This window comes from Gymnoscopelus microlampas, assembly GCF_963454915.1.
Source record: "Gymnoscopelus microlampas genome assembly, chromosome: 12".
Lineage (NCBI taxonomy): Eukaryota > Metazoa > Chordata > Actinopteri > Myctophiformes > Myctophidae > Gymnoscopelus > Gymnoscopelus microlampas.
The window spans coordinates 54,227,449-54,248,018 of record NC_139949.1 but is presented as its reverse complement, the minus strand read 5'-3'; the positions used below and the strand labels follow the sequence as shown (position 1 = coordinate 54,248,018).

The following is a 20,570-nucleotide window of genomic DNA, read 5'->3' as shown; positions in this document are numbered from 1 at the left end:
TCCTCACCTTCACATTCACGGCTCCTCCCCTCTCTCTGACTACTCACTGGCTCAACTCAGCGCACCTGCTCTCCCTCACCAATCTCCACACCTGCCTTCCATTCTACAATCAACTGCTGCCACTATAAAAGCCCAGTCTGCACTTCACTCCTCGCCAGAGCTTCACCAGTCTACCCGTACGGTAAAGTACAGGCCAGCCTACAGTAGTTACTTACTCTAGTTGTAGTGCTCTCCAGTTTAGATTTACACAGCTACTTTAACAGCCTGTTTAACTTCATGCAGTTGCAGTGCCAGCTTTCTGTTGCCTTTTGCCCTGTGATTATTTCCACTGATCCTGTGTCTCCTCTCCTCTCCAGTACCCCGGATTCCAACGCTGAGTTGAGCCGACCTGCGGAGCCACCTATCCACACCAACTCCACTTTCCACCCAAGATTGCTCTTTTCAATAAATACGCCCACGGGCTTCACCCTACCTACGTCTCCTCCTTGCTGTGCGCTTGGGTCACACACACTAGCCTTAACACAATGGCTGTTTAATAATACTGTTAATATAGAAGATGTATCCAAACAATACGTGTTATAAAAACCACAGACTGATACGTAATGTTATGTTATCCATTGTCCACACAGTATAATGTATACGTGTATGTTTTACAGGGATGTTCACGTTAGTTAGTTAGTTTATTTATTTATTTCGGTCATGATTTAGAAAAACAAACGGTTGAACATACAGAATATTTTCAACAAGATCAAAAAGGTTTGGGCTGAAGCCGAAGTTTATTATGCCCACCTTATTAACCCTAACCCTAACCACCTTATTAATATTCTAATTAGATTAATTGTCACGAAGAAAAGGAAACAAAAGAGCAACAAAAAAAAACAAGTGTCAACGATGCTCCAAGACTTACATATCAGAACAAACGAAACAGAACGAAGAGAAACATTTTTAGCTTTGCATCAATTACACAGAAAAAATAAAACAAAAAAAGTCAGTAAACACCATCTACTAATTGTTAACTTGTTTCAGATTTATAATAATAATTTATCACTATTACTATTTAAAGGTAGGGTAAGTGATATTTTTTGGTTAAAACAAAAAGTATTTTGTTAAAAGGTTAAAGCACTATATTCTGATAGTAATCATTGCTATAGAGTGTTTGTTCAGTAACAGGAGTCTCCATGTCTCTCCAGCTCTCTAATAAACATAAAATACATTTTCCGGTAGGTGTCAAAATCTCAGCCAATCAGGAGAAAGTACCCATTTTTAAGCTTCATTTTTATAGTGTTCCAGTTCCAATTTTGCCTGCTCATTTCTTAGTGTCATCACTTCCAATTTCACTTGTTTAATCTATATCCTGTATCCATGTAATAACTACCCTACTCTTTACGTGGTGAGGAGTAGGTAACCACTGACCATTTACCACATTTTTTTTTAGAGAGAGAGAGAGAGAGAGAGAGAGAGAGAGAGAGAGAGAGAGAGAATACATGTGTTTGACAGGTATTTTGTGATCACATGGTAAAGAGCAGGAAACCACTGAATGTGGTTTGGGCATAGCCGTCATCAGACAGCTGATAACCTGCAGGAAGAGTCAGGTAGACCTGATCTCCTTTCTCTAGCTCTAAAGTTAATGCATTAGACACACTATTATGATAATAATAATAATTATAAGCGAATCTGGAATTGACGAGGATCCTCTTGGCGTTATGGTAAAGTGTCACACCCATTAACCCCTTAAAGTAGTAGTTATAACTAGTGAATGTGAAGTAATAGAGTCCTCTCACTGGAGCTGTGAACACACCTAGAGAGAACAACACTAGATGTAATTCATAATAACATTGTAATAACATTTATAATAACATAACATTGCTGTCAGGCAGAAACCTCTTATGTACAAATATATCTATTATTTACCTTTGCTTTATAGGTTCATTTAAATGTTCTTATGTAGTTGCTCAGTTTAAGTTCATTGTCTAATGCAGGGGTCTTCAACATTTTCAGGCCAAGGACCCCCTAGCTGAGAGAGAGATGAAGCAGGGACCCCCCTCTATATCGTATAAAATTGTGTTTCAGATTAAACTTCTTTTGTTTACTTGGTCTGCTCTTTTTTCCCTCTACACCAAACACCCCTTTGCCAAAAAATAGCAGATCTACAAGCTCACAACGCCTCGCAGTGCGAGGCGTTGTGAGCTTGTAGATCTGCTATTTTTGGCTAAAGTTCTCCTCAGAAAAGGGATGCTAGGGTTCAAGTGGTTAAGGTAATAAAAAAAAATCATGTCACACAAGGATTTGGCGGACCCCCTGTAGTAACTCTGAGGGGTCCTGGACCCCCTGTTGAAGACCCCTGGTCTAATGTATTCCAAATGTTTACCGTGGTGGCAGATAGGCATTTTTCTATAGTGTCTGTCCTTGCAAATGTATTTTTAAACATAATTGCCCCTGAGTTTGTACCTGCTTTCTCTGGGCTCAAACATGAGTATTAGTGAGGGCCAGTTATATGAAGATAGGTTGAAAATGGATGAAGTGCTCCTTTAAGTGTGGGCATGACATTATAGGTTAACCTTATTTTTATGTGTTTTACCTCATGTTTTTACTCAAAATAGATAAAATCAAACATATTAGAAAATAGCAGACCTACAGGTCACAATGCAACACATTGTACCTTATAGATCGTCTATTTTCAGTATAAATTCGGGTTAAGTGGTTAATGTGTTTGGTACCATTGATTGCCCAAAACAGTTCAACACAATACATAACTAATATATAAACATATAAAATATGCCAAACCTTAGCAAATACCTCCTTTTATTAAATTAGATTTATATTTTAATATAATTCACAGTGGTTCATCACAGACTTGTTGATTCAGGTTGTGTAGATCAGTGCTTCTCAAACGTTTTCATGTCAAGGACTCCCAAATTGACACTTATTAGCCCGCGGACCCCCATTTGAAAAGATATGCCTCAGGGACCCCCATAAGAGAAGCTTTTTACGGCTCTAGCAGTGATTCTCAACCATTTTAATTTCAAGGACCCCCAGTTTGACATGCATTAGGCTACGGACCCCCATTTAATGGCATTTCTATCTCTGGGACCCCAATTCATATTGTAAAATCAATGTTAATTTAACTCTGAGAGTGTACAAATGGAACCAAATGGACCCGTTAGGGTCCATTTGGTTCCATTTGTACACTCTCAGAGTTACAGACCCATAAGGGTCCATTTGGTTCCTAATCTATCATTTAGCTGGGGACCCCCTGGAACTCCCTCAAGGACCCCTGGGGGTCCCCGGACCCCACTTTGAGAACCAATGGTGTAGATGAGAATGGTCAGTACCTGTATGTGGGCTGTAGGCCTGGCCAGTGTTGGTGAAGATGTTTTTGAAAACCAGAGTGAAGTCAGTCTTGGAGGGTCCCACAACTCCCACAGAGCATAACAGTCCAGCAGAGAAAGCTACCTCTGGTCTCTCTGTGAAAACAGAACAATGTCTCTTCTGAGTAATTGTTCTCATCATGTTTCAATCTATTGATGGATTAACAGATTGCAAAATACAACAATGCTAAAAGGATAACACACAAAAAAAAGCCTTTGAATAAAACAACCCAAAAAGATGACATTCACCTGAGATCTCTTTCTTCAGGGCCGACACGTCATCCTGCAACACTGTAAAAACATACGTTTAAACTGTTATATGCGGGTAAATAATACGTATAAACAGTGAGGCCATCAAACATGAAATAAACAGATTAGATGCACATCGTGTTATTGTCAGCAGAACCATCTATTAAAGGTTTATGTCAATTTAATTCACCTGAGTTCTCTTTCTTCAGGGCTGACACGTCATCCTGCAACACTGTAAACACACACATTTAAACTTTATATGCATTTAATTCATCTTTTCATGTAGTAAATATAAACAGTGAGGCCATCAAAAATGAAATAAAAAGCCTTCATGCGCGTAATTAGAGATGTCCGATGATATTGCATATTGTTTTATTTATTAGTTCTGTGGGCTTCAGCCTTTCTTCAGGGCCATGTTGCGTGTTGCCCAGAGAAACTCTGCCATGAGGTAAATTGTTCCTTTCGGATCGACACAAGTATAGATCAGACTTAAAACGTAAATAAATCATTTGAAGGGAATCCTGCTTTGTAAAAAACACCAGAGCAACAAATACTTCTTCTCCAATAATCAACAAATATCTCTGTTCCGTCTCTATTATGCTTCGCCCTTCCACCAACGTTGTTGTTCTTTAGTTCCTTTCTATTTTTGTTTTTCCCATCATTATTATTATGAACTTTGTATCTTTGTCACTTATGTATTCTGAGTTTTTCCTATACAATGTACAGTAGGAAAGGACTTTGTGAGCCCCAAAAAAAAGTTACATTTTAGTTGTTCATCTACATAAGCTAAATACTTTTTTTCTCCAATCTGTTGATGTGCTTATGAATGACCTACTTATTTCACTGTTGTGAATTGTTTACACAAAAAGGTCATTATTTTTGCAATTTAATTTGTATCACATAAACTTCATTTCAGAAAGTGCTTCTCTTCTTGAGCCATACGTTAATGACTTAACAAGCTCAATGTCGGATTGTTTACAAAAATAAGCTATTTATATTGCAGCTAAATGTTTAGATATGTACATTTCATGTTGGAAACAATAAATAATGATACATGTTGGAACTTGGAAGATACATGTTGGAAGAAATGAAGCAATTCATATATTTTAGTTCTCATCCTTATTTATTAGAATCTAGAGCAGTAAATGAATGGTATGCCATTTGGTAACGTTCCATTACTTTTTAAACGTACACAGTGAATACTAAACTGAAGCTTGACTTAAAAATAATTTTACCGCGAATCAAATCGCAATATCAATCAGAAAAATCGTAAATAATTTTCTTTCCCAAAATCGTTCAGCTATAATCGATATCAGTTAATATTTGAATTTACCTGAGTTCTCTTTCTTCAGGGCTGACACATCATCCTGCAATACTGTAAACACACATTAATTTAAACTTTATATGTATTTAAATCATCATCGTCCGGAGTTCAACATTTACTTGAGTAAAAGTCCAAAGTTATTGGTATTAAAATGTATCAAAAGTAAAAGTACTAACATGTTTGAAAATAGCAGATCTACACAAGCCCACAACGCGTCGCATCGCTTAGATCTGCTATTTTCATATAGCCCACAGTAGCCTAGGTATAAAACAGAGTTTTATGGTTAATGTATGTTTTATAATATAATAGTAAAAGTACAATATTTGCCTCTGAGATTTAGTGGAGTAAAAGTATAGACAATTGGAAATACTCCAGTAAAGAAAAAGTACCTCAAAATTGCACTTAAGTACAGTTACTTGAGTACATGTACTTAGTTACTTTACACCACTGGTAATTAATTACACAGTCAAACAGCATTAAAAGCTAGCGAGAAAAAAGTGAGTCTTTAGAAAGGATTGAAAAACCTCCAATATGGAGTCTGGGGCCGGACACCGCCAAGGCTCGCTCACCTCTGGTGTTTATACTGAGTATCAGGCACAACCAGGAGCGACTGGTCCAGTCAGCCCATGTCAGGGCTCTTGTTTGTGATATATGGCTTAATAAGATCTAAATACAAAATGGCATCAGGGAAACAATGGTCTGGCCCCTCCATAGTTATCAACTACGGAGGGGCCAGACCATTTTGAGCTGTTGGAAGCCACATATTCAATATATCAAAGGTCAATTAGCCACATCTGTTGGCATTTTGTACAAAACAAGGGAGCTGTTGAATCAAAAATGTCTGCATTTATTGTATTTTTCACTTGTAGTGCCATACATGTCATACTGTGTTGAGGTCTGGGGGAATGTAAAACAAATATAGATCCTGTTATTAATCTACAGAAAAGAGCTATTAGAATAATAAACAAGGCTATAGTTACCTTGAATCAACAAATCCATTATTCATAAAGTCCTGCACATTAAAATGTGTAGATATGGTGTAAAAGCCTGGCAGTTTGTATTCAATGTCTTTTTTAAACCAAGAGAAGGCTAGACGTGTTTCAATGTTGGGAGTTATACTATGGAGTGTACATCTCAAGGGAGATTTAAAAAAGCCTTAAAAAGCAAAACAATTCCGTTTTGAATGAAACATCTTCTTTTTTTTTCATCTTTTATCTTGCAGCATATTTTAAGATTTTTTTTAAATATTAACATATATTTAGTTTTTAAGGATTGTTAAGGATAGGCAAAGAATGCTTCAGCCTATTCCTTTTTTCTAGTTTGGATTTGTGTGTGCTGACTTTGAATGTGTACAATTGTGATTCTTTCTTTTTGTAAGTTATGTAAATTGAATTCACCTGTGTTCTCTGTCTTCAGCGCCGACACGTCTTTCTGCAGAGCTGTAAACACACACGAATTGAACCTTCAGTTACATTAATGAACAGAGCGAGGGTACATTTCAGAATGAAGCTCCATTCAAATTAAACACCATCTTTTTTTTCTTTTTTTTTAATCATATTGTTTATGTCCCTCAAACGTTTTTCAAAATGTTTGAGCCTAAATCAAGCCTCAGATATATAATCTATATATATATGTATATATATATATAGATATATATATACTCATTCCAACTAACTTCTCTCTGACTTATAAAGCACTTTCACCTGCAATACCACATTGTCCTGTTTGGCACGGGACGCTATTGAGCCAGTTTGTATGCATGTTATGTCCTGGTTCTGTGTGGAAAAAGTAAAAAAGAAGAAAAAAAAAGTTTTTTCTTCTTCTTTTTTTTCTATGTTGGCACTGAAAAACAGGAGGGATTGTACCCGAAAGTGACGTCACTTTTGGGGCCAAATCAGTTTGGCCTTTTCATAAAACCCCAGGTATGCTGTGAAAGCCTGAGTATTTTTGGGGGCTAGAAGAGAGGTAGGGGAGACCCAAAAACACACCCAAAAAAATAAGGAAAAGTTAAAATTCACGGTGTAGTCCCTTTAAATGTAAAATCTTGTACCTGCATCTTCTGTCTCCAGCTTTACGATCCTCCTGTTGGCGATGCTCTGCTTCACCCACTGCTCCACCAGCACCTCTCTCACAACGTTCAGCTCCACCCACTGCTCCACCAGCACCTCTTCCACACTGTGCAGCCCCCCCCTCAGCTTCCTCAGCTCGGCCCAGATGTCTGGGTTGGGGTCGGTGTCTGCACCTGTCTCGTTATCTATCGCGTTGTCTATCTCGTTGTCTATCTCGTTGTCTATCTCGTTATCTATCTCGTTGTCTATCTGGTTGTGGGTGAGCGTTCCATCTTGTCCCTGAACCACTGTCTTAGACAAACACAACAGCAGCAGTAGAGTAACAACCTCCTTCATCCTCAAATCTCTCCTGAAAGTGTCACCAGAGACGGAAAGGTTTCACTTCATATATTTCAGCACAAGCTCATGAATATATATATTTATTTATGTTTTTTCTGTAAGCCCGCCCACCCCGCCCACAGTTGCCTTCATTTGTATTTATAAAGTGTATTTGCACGCAGCCAGTGGTGGAAAAAAGTACTCAAATATTTGACTTTAAGTAAAAGTACCAATACTGCAATGTAGAAGTACTCTGTTACAAGTAAATGTTCGGAATAAAAAATGTACTTGAGTAAAAGTACAAAAGAACTCGTTACGCAGAATGTCTCATCTCACAAGTTTTCAAAATGCATGAAATTCATGAAAAATCCTTTGAAAATAGCTGATCTACAAACTCACAATGTGTCGCATCGCGACGCATTGTGAGTTTGTAGATCAGCTATTTTCAAATGGCCGAATTGTATATAGGGCTGAAGTGGTTAATGTATGTTTTGTAATAATAATCAAATTCTACAAAGTAACTAGTAACTAAAGTCTTCAAATAATTGTAGTGGAGTAAAATGTACAATATTTCCCTGATCCCTCTGAGATGTAGTGGAGTAGAAGTAAAAGTATTGAAATTTGGAAATACTCAAGTAAAGTCAAAATATGTCAAAATTGTACTTAAGTACAGTAGGCTACTTGAGTACATTTACTTAGTTACTTTACACCACTGCGTGCAGCAGAGATGAGTTCAGTACCACTGTGAGGAAACCCTCTTTATATAGTTTTCATAGGGAACACATTCATTTTAGAAATGAGGTGAAAAAAGCCCTTTAAATAGTTATTGAAAAACTAAAAACAACAACAATTAAGACAATTATACTTATGTAATTATACATCACATGTATCATTCTGCTTCTGGATGCTATTCATTATTTGTATAGAAGACATTTGTCACAATATGCCAGTTTCAAGCAGTTTCCTCTTTGATCTCAAATCAGAATATGACATAATATGAAAACCTTAAAAAGCTACGTTTCTACCTGTGTGTGTGCAAATCTTTGAATATATATTTTCAAAGTGAACATTTGTAAAATATGTTGTTCCAGAGACCCCCCGGAAGCAAACATTTGAGTTACAAATGTTTGCTTTAAAAAATATATATTCAAAGATGTGCACACATTAAAAACAAAAAAAATCTCTACCATTGTGATCCTCTGCCATTTTAAATAGCCAAATAAATCAAAATATGTCTTAATGTATGAAATGATCCATTTTGAGGCATCAGTAGTCATTGTTGAGCTGAGCATATTATTTTCTCTGCAATTGTATTTCCATCACTTCCAATTCCATTTGTTCATCCTGTATGACCTTTATTAAATAGACCAGGCCTGTAATTAAATCTACGAGACCGGTGAGATCGACATTCACTTTGAAGTGTTAATATAGGCTGCTAATTAAATCATTAGAAAACAATAGTTTATAGTTCATAGTCAATCGTTTAACATGAAGAATAAAGGAAAGATCAATTATGAAAAAAAGTGTTACCAACAAATAATCATAAAATGATGTACAGGTATTTATGTTTCTTTTTTTCATACTGATTAAAGCACATGATCATGTTTCATGTATCTCTATGGTAAACATGATCATGTTTCATGTATCTCTATGGTAAACATGATCATGTTTCATGTATCTCTATGGTAAACATGATCATGTTTCATGTATCTCTATGGTAAACATGATCATGTTTCATGTATCTCTATGGTAAACATGATCATGTTTCATGTATCTCTATGGTAAACATGATCATGTTTCATGTATCTCTATGGTAAACATGATCATGTTTCATGTATCTCTATGGTTTCACTTCTTTATTGATTTCTATCAGTTCTCTGTTGGCTGGAAAAACCCCGTCAGATGATACGATGTGGTTCATCCCAATGTCTACCCCACTTCCCTTTGTTCACCCACACTGTGCACGTGATGTGCACTGTGTGCACTGTGTGCACGTCGTATCTCTCCTTCAGTGTTCGGGTCAAATCTGTCAGATTTACAACTTTCCTGAATCATGACTATTGTTTTTTTTTAAAATCTGATTGCCTCCAGACCTTATGATTTCCTCCTCGTTAGTATATGAACTCGTTAGGTACATGAACTCGTTAGGTATATGAACTCGTTAGGTATATGAACTCGTTAGGTACATGAACTCGTTAGTATATGAACTCGTTAGGTATATGAACTCGTTAGGTACATGAACTCGTTAGGTATATGAACTCGTTAGGTACATGAACTCGTTAGGTATATGAACTCGTTAGGTATATGAACTCGTTAGGTATATGAACTCGTTAGGTACATGAACTCGTTAGGTATATGAACTCGTTAGGTATATGAACTCGTTAGGTATATGAACTCGTTAGTATATGAACTCGTTAGTATATGAACTCGTTAGGTACATGAACTCGTTAGGTATATGAACTTGTTAGGTATATGAACTCGTTAGGTACATGAACTCGTTAGTATATGAACTCGTTAGTATATGAACTCGTTAGTATATGAACTCGTTAGGTATATGAACTCGTTAGGTATATGAACTCGTTAGGTATATGAACTCGTTAGGTATATGAACTCGTTAGTATATGAACTCGTTAGTATATGAACTCGTTAGGTATATGAACTCGTTAGGTACATGAACTCGTTAGTATATGAACTCGTTAGTATATGAACTCGTTAGGTATATGAACTCGTTAGGTATATGAACTCGTTAGGTATATGAACTCGTTAGGTATATGAACTCGTTAGGTATATGAACTCGTTAGTATATGAACTCGTTAGTATATGAACTCGTTAGGTATATGAACTCGTTAGGTATATGAACTCGTTAGGTATATGAACTCGTTAGTATATGAACTCGTTAGGTATATGAACTCGTTAGGTACATGAACCTTTACAGCTGCTCATCATCATTGTAATTTCATTTTGAGTTTGAGTATTCAACTGTGTTACACCCTTAGTGTTCATCCAGGAGATGGAAAACACAAAAAACATATCACCAAAGAGTTGCTTATACATAACTATGGCGGCCCCCAGCCCCCCACTATGCTGAAATATATCAAAATGCATATATTTTAGACTACCCCCCGCAACCCCATTCATTGATGGGCCTAAAGCACAATTAGGAATTTCACCCATGTTACGTGTAATGTGACAATAAAGTTTGATCCGGATAAACGGTTGAATATGGATGTATAGAATACAGGTAGTCAATACTTGAATATGAATACTAAAGGCAAGATAAATAATGAAAAGTATGCACATTTTTAAAATGAAAGCACGTCATCAGGTTTCATGTAGCTCTATGGTAAAACATGTTTGAAGATTTCACTTCTTTATTTATTTTTCTCAGTTCTCTGTAATCTTGTCAGATGATTTGTGGTTTCGTCTGAAAGGCTCTTTCCAAGTTCCCTTCCTTCACCATCGCTGTGCAATTATTGCTGTTGAGACAAAAAACATCCTTAAAATGCTGCTTACAACACTAATTCAGTTTCATGAGAACACATGTACTGTATTATGGCTGAGATTTCACTTCCTCCTTTCTTTGTCTCGGCCGGAGTCTTGTCGCATGATGTGTGGTTTGTCACAAAGGGTCTTTCCATTCCATTCCATTCCATTACAGTCATTTAGCAGACGCTTTTAACCAAAGCGACTTACAATAAGTGCATTCAACATAGGTAGGGAACGAAAACTATTAATCACCAGAAGTCTTAAGTGCATTCTCTGCAAAAACAAGCAACTAAGAGTATACCTAGCGCTAAGGTAAAAGTGCAATATATCAGCTACCTATTTCCTTAAACAGATGAGACAAAGTAGCAAAATCAAATGAACAGGAGCTAAAACAAATAAGTGTATCGACTAAACAAGATCCAATAAAACAATACAACAATAAAACAAGTGTTCGTACAACTAGTTAACAAGTAGGCCAGGCACAGAGGAAGGGTAGTGTTTCCTGAAGAGGTGGGTTTTCAGCCTGCGGTGAAAGATGGACAGTGACTCTGCTGTCCTGACATCAAGTTCCCTTTGTTCATTGGTTCCCAAAGTGGGGTCCGGGGACCCCCAGGGGCGCTTGAGGGGGTTCCAGGGGGTCCCCAGAAAAAGTAGTTAATGAATGAATACAATCATTTGAACCACTTTATCGATTTATACGTTGACTATTTAAAAAAATAGCAGATCTGCAAGCTCGCAGCTTGCAGATCTGCACAAAGCGGGTCACTTTGTGCCACGCTGCGAGCTTGTAGATCTGCTATTTTTTATTATTTTTTAAATTTTTCATATCAAATGTTTCAGATGGGGGTCCGCGGCCAAATATAAATCAATTTGGGGGTCCTTGACATGAAACAGTTTGAGAACCACTGCCTTTGTTCACCATCGCTGCATAGTTACGTATTAATATCCCATTAGACATGATGGAAAGAATGATTAATTGTATGTCTCATGGCATCTGTTCCAAAACTCATTCTATATGTCTTTGTCTCTTTGGTTATGGTTTAATAGTAGTAGTAGTATGGACCCTTCCAGGTCTGTTTTGAAATGGCACATCTGTATGGGCACAAAAGGGGGGTATGCCTATATAAGTGCATATACTGATGGCATCGGAGATCTCCTTATGTGGGCCTAAAAGGGACAAGGACAGACAGATACATAGATACATAGATATCCATATATGGGCATATCACCATGCCCATATATGGGCATATGCTGATGACATCAGGGATCTCCATATATGGATTTATAAGGGACAAGGACTGATAGATACAGAGATCTCCATATATGGGCATAAAATGGATGTCCCTTTTATGCCCATATATGGAGATCTCCGTATCATTTGACAATTGACAGTTAGATCTCCAGATATGGGCATATCAGTCAGATCGGCGGTGTGCCGTAGGTGTGAGGGCCTCGTACCGGCCCCAACCTCTAGTTTATAAAATAACGCATATCAATCTGTGTGAAAGAAGATCCATTGAAAACACATTCTTTATGAAAAGGTTTACTAAGTGTAAAGTCGAGTCACGTCTGGCTGTATGTACAGTATGTACAATATGTAGTACTCTGTATGAATGTCCACCAAATATTTGCCCAAATATGAAGTTCCACAAGGCTCCAGACTGGCCTCCAAATACTGACATCATATTGATGACATCATTTTGATGATGTCATATCCATGGCGACACAGATGGACCAAACATGGAGCTCTCCATGGCTCCAGACGCAGATGGACCAAACATGGAGCTCTCCATGGCTCCAGACGCAGATGGACCGCTCACAAGCTGCACACACACTGTAGTAACTCGCTACAGATCGCATATGGAAGCCACGTTATCTATTATTAGTAGTATTATTTCTAGCACATGTGTCCATGCATTAAGTATACGCGTTCACAGAATCTGGGGTGCACACATGAGCTGGTTTTGCAGAATCTTTAGGTCACATGCTCGTCATACTTGGCTACGTGAGCTGACATCACGTGCTGGTGACGACATTTACGTCACATATATGTCTTATATCTTAGCCACAGCGTAAGGCCCGGGCAGAATTCTTCATATAAAGAAGTTAGAAGTCCAACCCAGCGCCATATTTTACCAACTCTAGTTGGTAACATGCAAGCAGAGTTGTATGCCGAGGTTGTTATAGAGCAAGTTGAGCTGCCGAGGCTCGACCTGTCGTCTAGCCCACCTCTGCGTCCTGCAACCCCCCACCAGCAGTCCCGGGAACCAGCTTTGGACACGGTCAAGATGGGAGACAAAGACACCACAGCAACTCAACCGTCTGCCGACATAAACCCTTACAACACCCAGCAACAGCAGCAGAACGATGGCGAGCAGCAGCTCGGCGAACCTGAACATACGGGGCTAGATGACTGGGACACAGATGACCCCCCAAGAATCGCGGCCGACCCAGAGTTCAATGGGATAATGACCATGGAAGGTGGACACGATAACGGAATGGACGTAGGGGACAGGGTCGAGACCAGCTGCCGGTCGGAGGCAACGTTTCGCTTCATGGTGGAATGTTTCAGCCGCCGCAGTGAGCTTGTGCTGAGCCCACCGTGCTTCGTCAGGAGCCTTCCCTGGAAGATGATGGTGAGTCCGTGCTGCTCTGACCGAACACTGGGCTTCTTCCTGCAGTGCAATATAGACTCGGGCTCCACATCGTGGTGGTGCCACGCCCAAGCCATGCTGAAGATCATCAACTACAAAGACGAGGAGAAGTCCATTAGTCGCGGGCTCAGCCATCTGTTCTCTCACAAGGTGAACGACCAGGGCTACCATCACTTCACGTCATGGGACGATGTGACCGATCCAGAGAGGGGCTTCATTGAGGACGACAAAGTCATCTTTGAAGTCTTTATCCAGGCAGACGCCCCACATGGAGTGGATTGGGACTCTAAGAAACACACAGGCTACGTGGGCCTGAAGAACCAGGGAGCAACCTGCTACATGAACAGCCTATTAGAAACGCTGTTCTTCAGCAACCAGCTAAGATGGGCGGTGTACATGATGCCCACAGAGAGTGATGACTCGTCCAAGAGCATTCCTCTTGCCCTGCAGAGGGTCTTCTATGAGCTGCAGCACAGTGACAAGCCCGTCAGCACCAAGAAACTCACCAAGTCCTTTGGTTGGGAGACATTAGAATGCTTCATGCAACATGATGTCCAGGAGTTGTGCAGAGTGCTCCTGGACAACGTAGAGAACAACATGAAAGGCACTTGTGTTGAGGGAACCATACCCAAGCTCTTCAGAGGAAAAATGGTTTCATACATCCAGTGTAAGCATGTGGACTACGGTTCAGAGAGGATAGAGGACTACTATGATATCCAGCTCAGCATTAAAGGAAAGAAGAACATCTTTGAGTCTTTCAAAGACTACGTGGCAACAGAACAGTTGGATGGAGACAACAAATATGATGCAGGAGAGCACGGCCTACAGGAAGCAGAGAAGGGAGTGAAGTTCCTGACCTTCCCTCCCATTCTGCACCTGCAGCTGATGAGGTTCATGTACGACCCGCAGACTGATCAAAACCAAAAGATAAATGACAGATTTGGGTTCCCGGAGCAGCTGGCCCTGGATGACTTTCTCCAGAAGGCCGACTCCAAGGACCCAGCCAACTACATCCTGCATGCGGTGCTGGTGCACAGCGGGGACAACCACGGAGGCCACTATGTGGTTTATCTCAATCCCAAAGGAGACGGCAAATGGTGTAAGTTTGATGATGACGTTGTGTCTCGGTGCACGAAGGAGGACGCCATAGAACACAACTACGGTGGCCATGATGAAGACCTTTCGGTTCGCCACTGCACCAGCGCCTACATGTTGGTGTACGTCCGTGAGTCCAAGCTCAGCGAGGTTCTCCTGCCGGTGACGGATTCGGACATCCCCCAGCAGCTGGTGGAACGTCTGCAGGAGGAGATGAGGGTAGAGGAGCAGAAGAGGAAGGAGTGGCAGGAGGCACATCTCTACATGCAGGTCCAGATGGTGAGAGAGCACCAGTTCTATGGTCATCAGGGTAACGACATGTATGATGATGAGAAGGCCAAGTACATCTTGTTCAAGGTGCTGAAGAGCTCCACGCTTCAGGAGTTTCTCCAGAACCTTTCCCACACCATGGGTTTCACACAGGACCAGATGAGGCTGTGGCCCATGCAGGGCCGGAGCAACGGAACCAACCGGCCCACCATGCTGGATTACGAGGAAGACCGCAGCAAGTCCATCATCACCTTGAACGACAACGACAACTGCTGGACAATATTTCTGGAGACAGTGGATCCAGGGATTGCTGCCAGTGGGGTTACGTTACCCAAGTTTGATAAAGGCCACAACCTCATAATGTTCTTGAAAATGTATGATCCCAAAACCAGAACGTTAACTTATTGTGGACATATCTACAAAACTATGTCCTGCAAAATACGAGACTTGTTGCCACTCATGCGTGAGAGAGCAGGGTTTCAGCAGGATACAAGCCTCATCATCTATGAAGAAATAAAGCCCAACCTAACAGAGCAGATACAGAACTATGATGTTTCTCTTGACAATGTTGTGGACGATCCAAGTGATGACGCAGTCATCATTGTCTTCCAGAAGGACCACCCAGAGAATGACAGCAGTGAGCTACCCACGGCTAAGGACTACTTCCAGGACGTGTATAACCGAGTGGATGTCATCTTCTGTGAGAAGACCAACCCCAGTGACCTCGGCTTTTTGGTCACACTCTCCAACCGCATGAACTACTTTCAGGTGGTGGAGACAGTAGCTCAGTTGTTGAACACAGACCCCATGCTGCTGCAGTTCTTCACGCCACATGGATACAGGGACGGTCCATGGACCCATATCAGACACACCTACAAGGGAACGCTACGAGACCTGCTGCAGATCTTCAAACCACAACAGCCCAAGAAACTCTACTACCAACGTTTGAAGATGAAGATCACAGACTTTGAGAATAGGAGGAGTTTCAAGACCATTTGGCTCAACAGCCAGTTCAGAGAGGAGGAGATCACCCTCTACCCTCCCAAGCACGGCTGTGTGCGGGACCTGCTGGATGAGTGTAAAAGGTCAGTTGATCTTTCTGTCAAAAAAGGTTCTGAGAAACTCAGACTGTTAGACATAGACAATCATAGAATTAAAAAAGTCCACCAGGAGGATGAATTGCTGGAGTGTTTATATTCCATTTGCACCTTCAGAATAGAGGAGATTCCAGTAGACCAGGTAGATTTGAACAAAGACAGTGAGATGTTGATTCCCGTCGCTCACTTCCACAAGGATGTGGGGACCTTTGGAGTCCCCTTCCTGCTCAAGATCAGACAGGGTGTTATGTTCCGTGAGGTGATGAGGAGGATTCAGACTATCTTGGACATCCAAGAGAAAGAGTTTGAGATGTTCAAGTTTGCTATTTTTATAATGAATCAACCTGAGTACATCACTGTGGATAAGTATGAAATCAACCTGAATGACTTTAAGTCACAGCCAGGTAACATGTTTCACCCCTGGTTATTGTTGGACCACGTCAACAAAGTACCAGGAGGACCAAAGAGAGGTCGCTACACCTGATTTAACTTTCCTTTCGTCATATATTACTTGGCTACGTCATTGTGGAAAGTATATATGGAGTTTTTGCCTTTTTGCTCATCATACCAAACCAGACGAGCTGCTGACTGAAGTACAGTCCAATATTGCAAACGTTTCTTCATAGAAGAGTAGAAATGCAACGGGGCACAGCATTTTACAGTTATTCGCGTTAGGGTTGCTTTGATGCAAGGACAATTGTATGCCGAGGTAGTGATAGAGCAGGCCCAGCTGACAAGGCTCGACCTGTCGTCTAGCCCACCTCTGCGACCCCAACCCCCGCCAGCAACCCAGTTAACCTTATCTAGACAAGGTCAAGGGGAATAAAGATACCACAACCCCTGATTCTGCCAACATGAACCATCCTCCCACCCAGCAAATTAATCAGAAAGCCGGCAATGATCAGCACAGCGAACCCGAGGATATGGAAGTGGAAGCTAGGGGCATAGATGACCCCTCAAGATTCCAAGTCCACCCAGTGATCAATGGGAACATTATCATGGGAGACAGACACAATAACACAACAGACTTAGAGCATGATACCAGCTGGAGGTCGGAGGCCACGTTTCGCTTTGTGGTGGAACATTTCAGCCGCCGCAGTGAGGTTGTGCTGAGCTCATCTTTCTTCGTAAGGAACCTTCCCTGGAAGATCATGGTGATTCCGCACTTCAGCAAAGACGGCCGAAACCAGGATATGATCGGGTTCTTCTTGCAGTGCAACGCAGAGTCCGACTCCACGTCGTGGTCGTGCCAAGCCAAGGCCACGTTGAAGATCATCAACTACAAAGACAAGGAGAAGTCCTTTAGTCACCCCATCAGTCACCTGTTCTTTCACAAGATCAATGACAGGGGCTGCACGGTGTCCTGGGGCGACATGACTGATCCAGATAGGGGCTTCATTGAGGATGACAATATCTCTTTTGAAGTCTATGTCCAGGCAGACGCCCCACATGGAGTGGCCTGGGACTCTAAGAAACACACAGGCTACGTGGGCCTGAAGAACCAGGGAGCAACCTGCTACATGAACAGCCTATTAGAGACACTGTTTTTCAGCAACCAGCTAAGATGGGCGGTGTACATGATGCCCACAGAGGGTGATGACTCATCCAAGAGCATTTCTCTTGCCCTACAGAGGGTCTTCTATGAGCTGCAGCACAGCGACAAGCCCGTCAGCACCAAGAAACTCACCAAGTCCTTTGGGTGGGAGACACTAGACAACTTTATGCAGCATGATGTCCAGGAGTTGTGCAGAGTGCTCCTGGACAACGTAGAGGACAAAATGAAAGGCACTTGTGTTGAGGGAACCATACCCAAGCTCTTCAGAGGAAAAATGGTTTCATACATTGAGTGTACGCATGTGGACTACGGTTCAGAGAGGATAGAGGACTACTATGATATCCAGCTCAGCATTAAAGGAAAGAAGAACATCTTTGAGTCTTTCAAAGACTACGTGGCAACAGAACAGTTGGATGGAGACAACAAATATGATGCAGGAGAGCACGGCCTACAGGAAGCAGAGAAGGGAGTGAAGTTCCTGACCTTCCCTCCCATTCTGCACCTACAGCTGATGAGGTTCATGTACGACCCGCAGACCGACCAAAACCAAAAGATTAATGACAGATTTGGGTTCCCGGAGCAGCTGGCCCTGGATGATTTTCTCCAGAAGGCCGATTCCAAGGACCCGGCCAACTACATCCTGCATGCAGTGCTGGTGCACAGCGGGGACAACCACGGAGGACACTATGTTGTTTATCTCAATCCCAAAGGAGACGGCAAATGGTGTAAGTTTGATGATGACGTTGTGTCTCGGTGCACGAAGGAGGACGCCATAGAACACAACTACGGCGGCCATGATGAAGACCTTTCGGTTCGCCACTGCACCAGCGCCTACATGTTGGTGTACGTCCGTGAGTCCAAGCTCAGTGAGGTTCTCCTGCCGGTGACGGATTCGGACATCCCCCAGCAGCTGGTGGAACGTCTGCAGGAGGAGATGAGGGCAGAGGAGCAGAAGAGGAAGGAGTGGCAGGAGGCACATCTCTACATGCAGGTCCAGATGGTGACAGAGGACCAGTTCTATGGTCATCAGGGTAACGACATGTATGATGATGAGAAGGCCAAGTACATCTTGTTCAAGGTGCTGAAGAGCTCCACGCTTCAGGAGTTTCTCCAGAACCTTTCCCACACCATGGGTTTCACACAGGACCAGATGAGGCTGTGGCCCATGCAGGGCCGTAGCAACGGAACCAACCGGCCCACCATGCTGGACTACGAGGCAGACCGCAGCAAGTCCATCGTCAATTTGAGCGACAACGACAACTGCTGGACAATATTTCTGGAGACAGTGGCTCTAGGGATAGCCGCCAGTGGGGTTACGTTACCCAAGTACGACAAAGACCACGATATCATGATGTTCTTGAAGATGTATGATCCAAAAACAATAAGCTTAAATTATTGTGGACATATCTACACGCCTATATCCTGTAGAATACGAGACCTGTTGCCACTCATGTGTGAGAGAGCAGGGTTTCAGCAGGAGACAAACCTCATCATCTACGAGGAAGTTAAGCCCAACCTAACAGAGCAGATACAGAACTATGATGTTTCTCTTGACAAGGCTGTGGAGAAGCTAATAGACGGAATCATCATTGTCTTCCAGAAGGACGACCCAGAGAATAACATCAGTGAGCTGCCCACGGGTCAGGACTACTTCCAGGACCTTTACAACCGAGTGGATGTCATCTTCTGTGACAAGACCAACCCCACTGACTCCGGCTTTGTGGTCTCACTGGCAAACCACATGAACTACATTCAGGTGGCGAAGACAGTTGCTCAGAGGTTGAACACAGATGGCATGATGCTGCAGTTCTTCAAGTCACACGGTTACAGGGACGGTCCGGGGTACCCTCTCAGACACACCTACGAGGGAACACTGCGAGAAATGCTGCATTTCTGCAAACCACATCCCCAGAAACTCTACTACCAACAGTTGAAGATGAACATCACAGACTTTGAGAATAGAAGGAGTTTCAGGACCATATGGCTCAACAGCCAGTTCAGAGAGGAGGAGATCACCCTCTACCCTCATAAGCACGGCTACGTGCGGGACCTGCTGGACGAGTGTAAAAAGTCAGTCGATCTCTCGGACAAAGGCTCTGAGAAACTCAGACTGTTGGAGATCGTAAGCTTTAAAATCACGGGAGTGCATCAGGAGGACAAGCTGCTTGTGTTTTTAGAGTGTTCATATGCCAGTCGCACCAGTCGCACCTTCAGAATAGAGGAGATTCCACCAGACCAGGTGGACTTGGACAAAGACAATGAGATGTTGATTCCCGTCGCTCACTTCCACAAGGATGTTTTCTGCACCTTCGGAGTCCCCTTCCTGCTCAGGATCAGACAGGGTGAGTCGTTCCGCGAGGTGATGAGGAGGATACAGACCACGTTGGACGTCCAAGAGAAGGAGTTTGAGAAGTTCAAGTTTGCTGTTGTGATACTGAATCGGCCTCAGTACATCGCCGAGGACGAGTGTGAGATCAACCTGAAGGCCTTTGAGCCACAGCCAGGTAACATGATACGGCCCTGGCTGGGCCTGGACCACTTCAACAAAGCTCCCAAGAGAGGCCGCTGCACCTACCTGGAGAAAGCCATCAAGATCCACAACTAAAGCAGCCTGTGTGTGTGTGTGTGTGTGTGTGTGTGTGTGTGTGTGTGTGTGTGTGTGTGTGTGTGTGTGTGTGTGTGTGTGTGTGTGTGTGTGTGTGTGTGTGTGTGTGTGTGTGTGTGTGTGTGTCTGTGTGTGTGTGTGTGTGTGTGTGTGTGTCTGTGTGTGTGTGTGTGTGTGTGTGTGTGTGTGTGTGTGAAGCCTCTAGATGTCCTGACTCTCTGAACTATAGTTTGGAGCGCCTGTCCGAACCGGAAGATTCTCCGACGACGTAACGGATCATGTATCGGCCTTAACACTTCCCCCTGTCCTTGTCAACTGCACATTGTTACTCTATACGTGGGTCTTAAATTAAACTCACCAGACAACCAACCAACCCTTTTTTCTTAACTCAATTTATGTGATTTATTTTTTTACGGCTTGCAAAGGGGCAAGACATAGGTCAGCAATAGTTTGTATGTCCCCCATATGTAAATATGTACA

The 20,570-nt window shown here is 42.1% G+C and overlaps 3 protein-coding genes across 5 annotated transcripts; 2 read left to right on the top strand and 1 right to left on the bottom strand.

Annotated features, from left to right (window-relative positions):
* Positions 1-522: 522 nt before the first annotated feature.
* LOC311056808 (uncharacterized protein) lies at positions 523-7,457 on the bottom strand. 3 transcript variants are annotated; one of them, XM_084073623.1, is made up of 7 exons: positions 6,992-7,456; positions 6,339-6,380; positions 4,951-4,992; positions 3,808-3,849; positions 3,618-3,659; positions 3,333-3,464; positions 523-1,798 (listed from the first exon to the last, which is right to left on the bottom strand). In XM_084073623.1, exons 1-7 carry the CDS (start codon positions 7,344-7,346, stop codon positions 1,509-1,511), a joined length of 945 nt encoding a protein of 314 aa, XP_083929749.1. In that variant the 5' UTR covers positions 7,347-7,456; the 3' UTR covers positions 523-1,508. The 3 variants fall into 3 exon arrangements, with proteins under 3 accessions (XP_083929749.1, XP_083929750.1, XP_083929751.1); XM_084073624.1 differs by lacking the exon at positions 3,618-3,659 and having other exon boundaries at positions 6,992-7,457; XM_084073625.1 differs by lacking the exon at positions 3,808-3,849.
* Positions 7,458-13,342: 5,885 nt separating this feature from the next.
* Positions 13,343-16,414, top strand: LOC311056895 (ubiquitin carboxyl-terminal hydrolase 7-like; the record flags this gene model as incomplete). Its single annotated transcript, XM_084073739.1, has 1 exon — positions 13,343-16,414. Exon 1 carries the CDS (start codon positions 13,370-13,372, stop codon positions 16,412-16,414), a length of 3,045 nt encoding a protein of 1,014 aa, XP_083929865.1. The 5' UTR covers positions 13,343-13,369.
* Positions 16,415-16,784: 370 nt separating this feature from the next.
* On the top strand, positions 16,785-20,090 carry LOC311057627 (ubiquitin carboxyl-terminal hydrolase 7-like; the record flags this gene model as incomplete). The annotated part of the gene is made up of 1 exon (XM_084074636.1): positions 16,785-20,090. The coding sequence occupies one exon, from the start codon at positions 16,785-16,787 to the stop codon at positions 20,088-20,090; it is 3,306 nt and encodes a 1,101-aa protein (XP_083930762.1).
* Between the last annotated feature and the right edge of the window lie 480 nt (positions 20,091-20,570).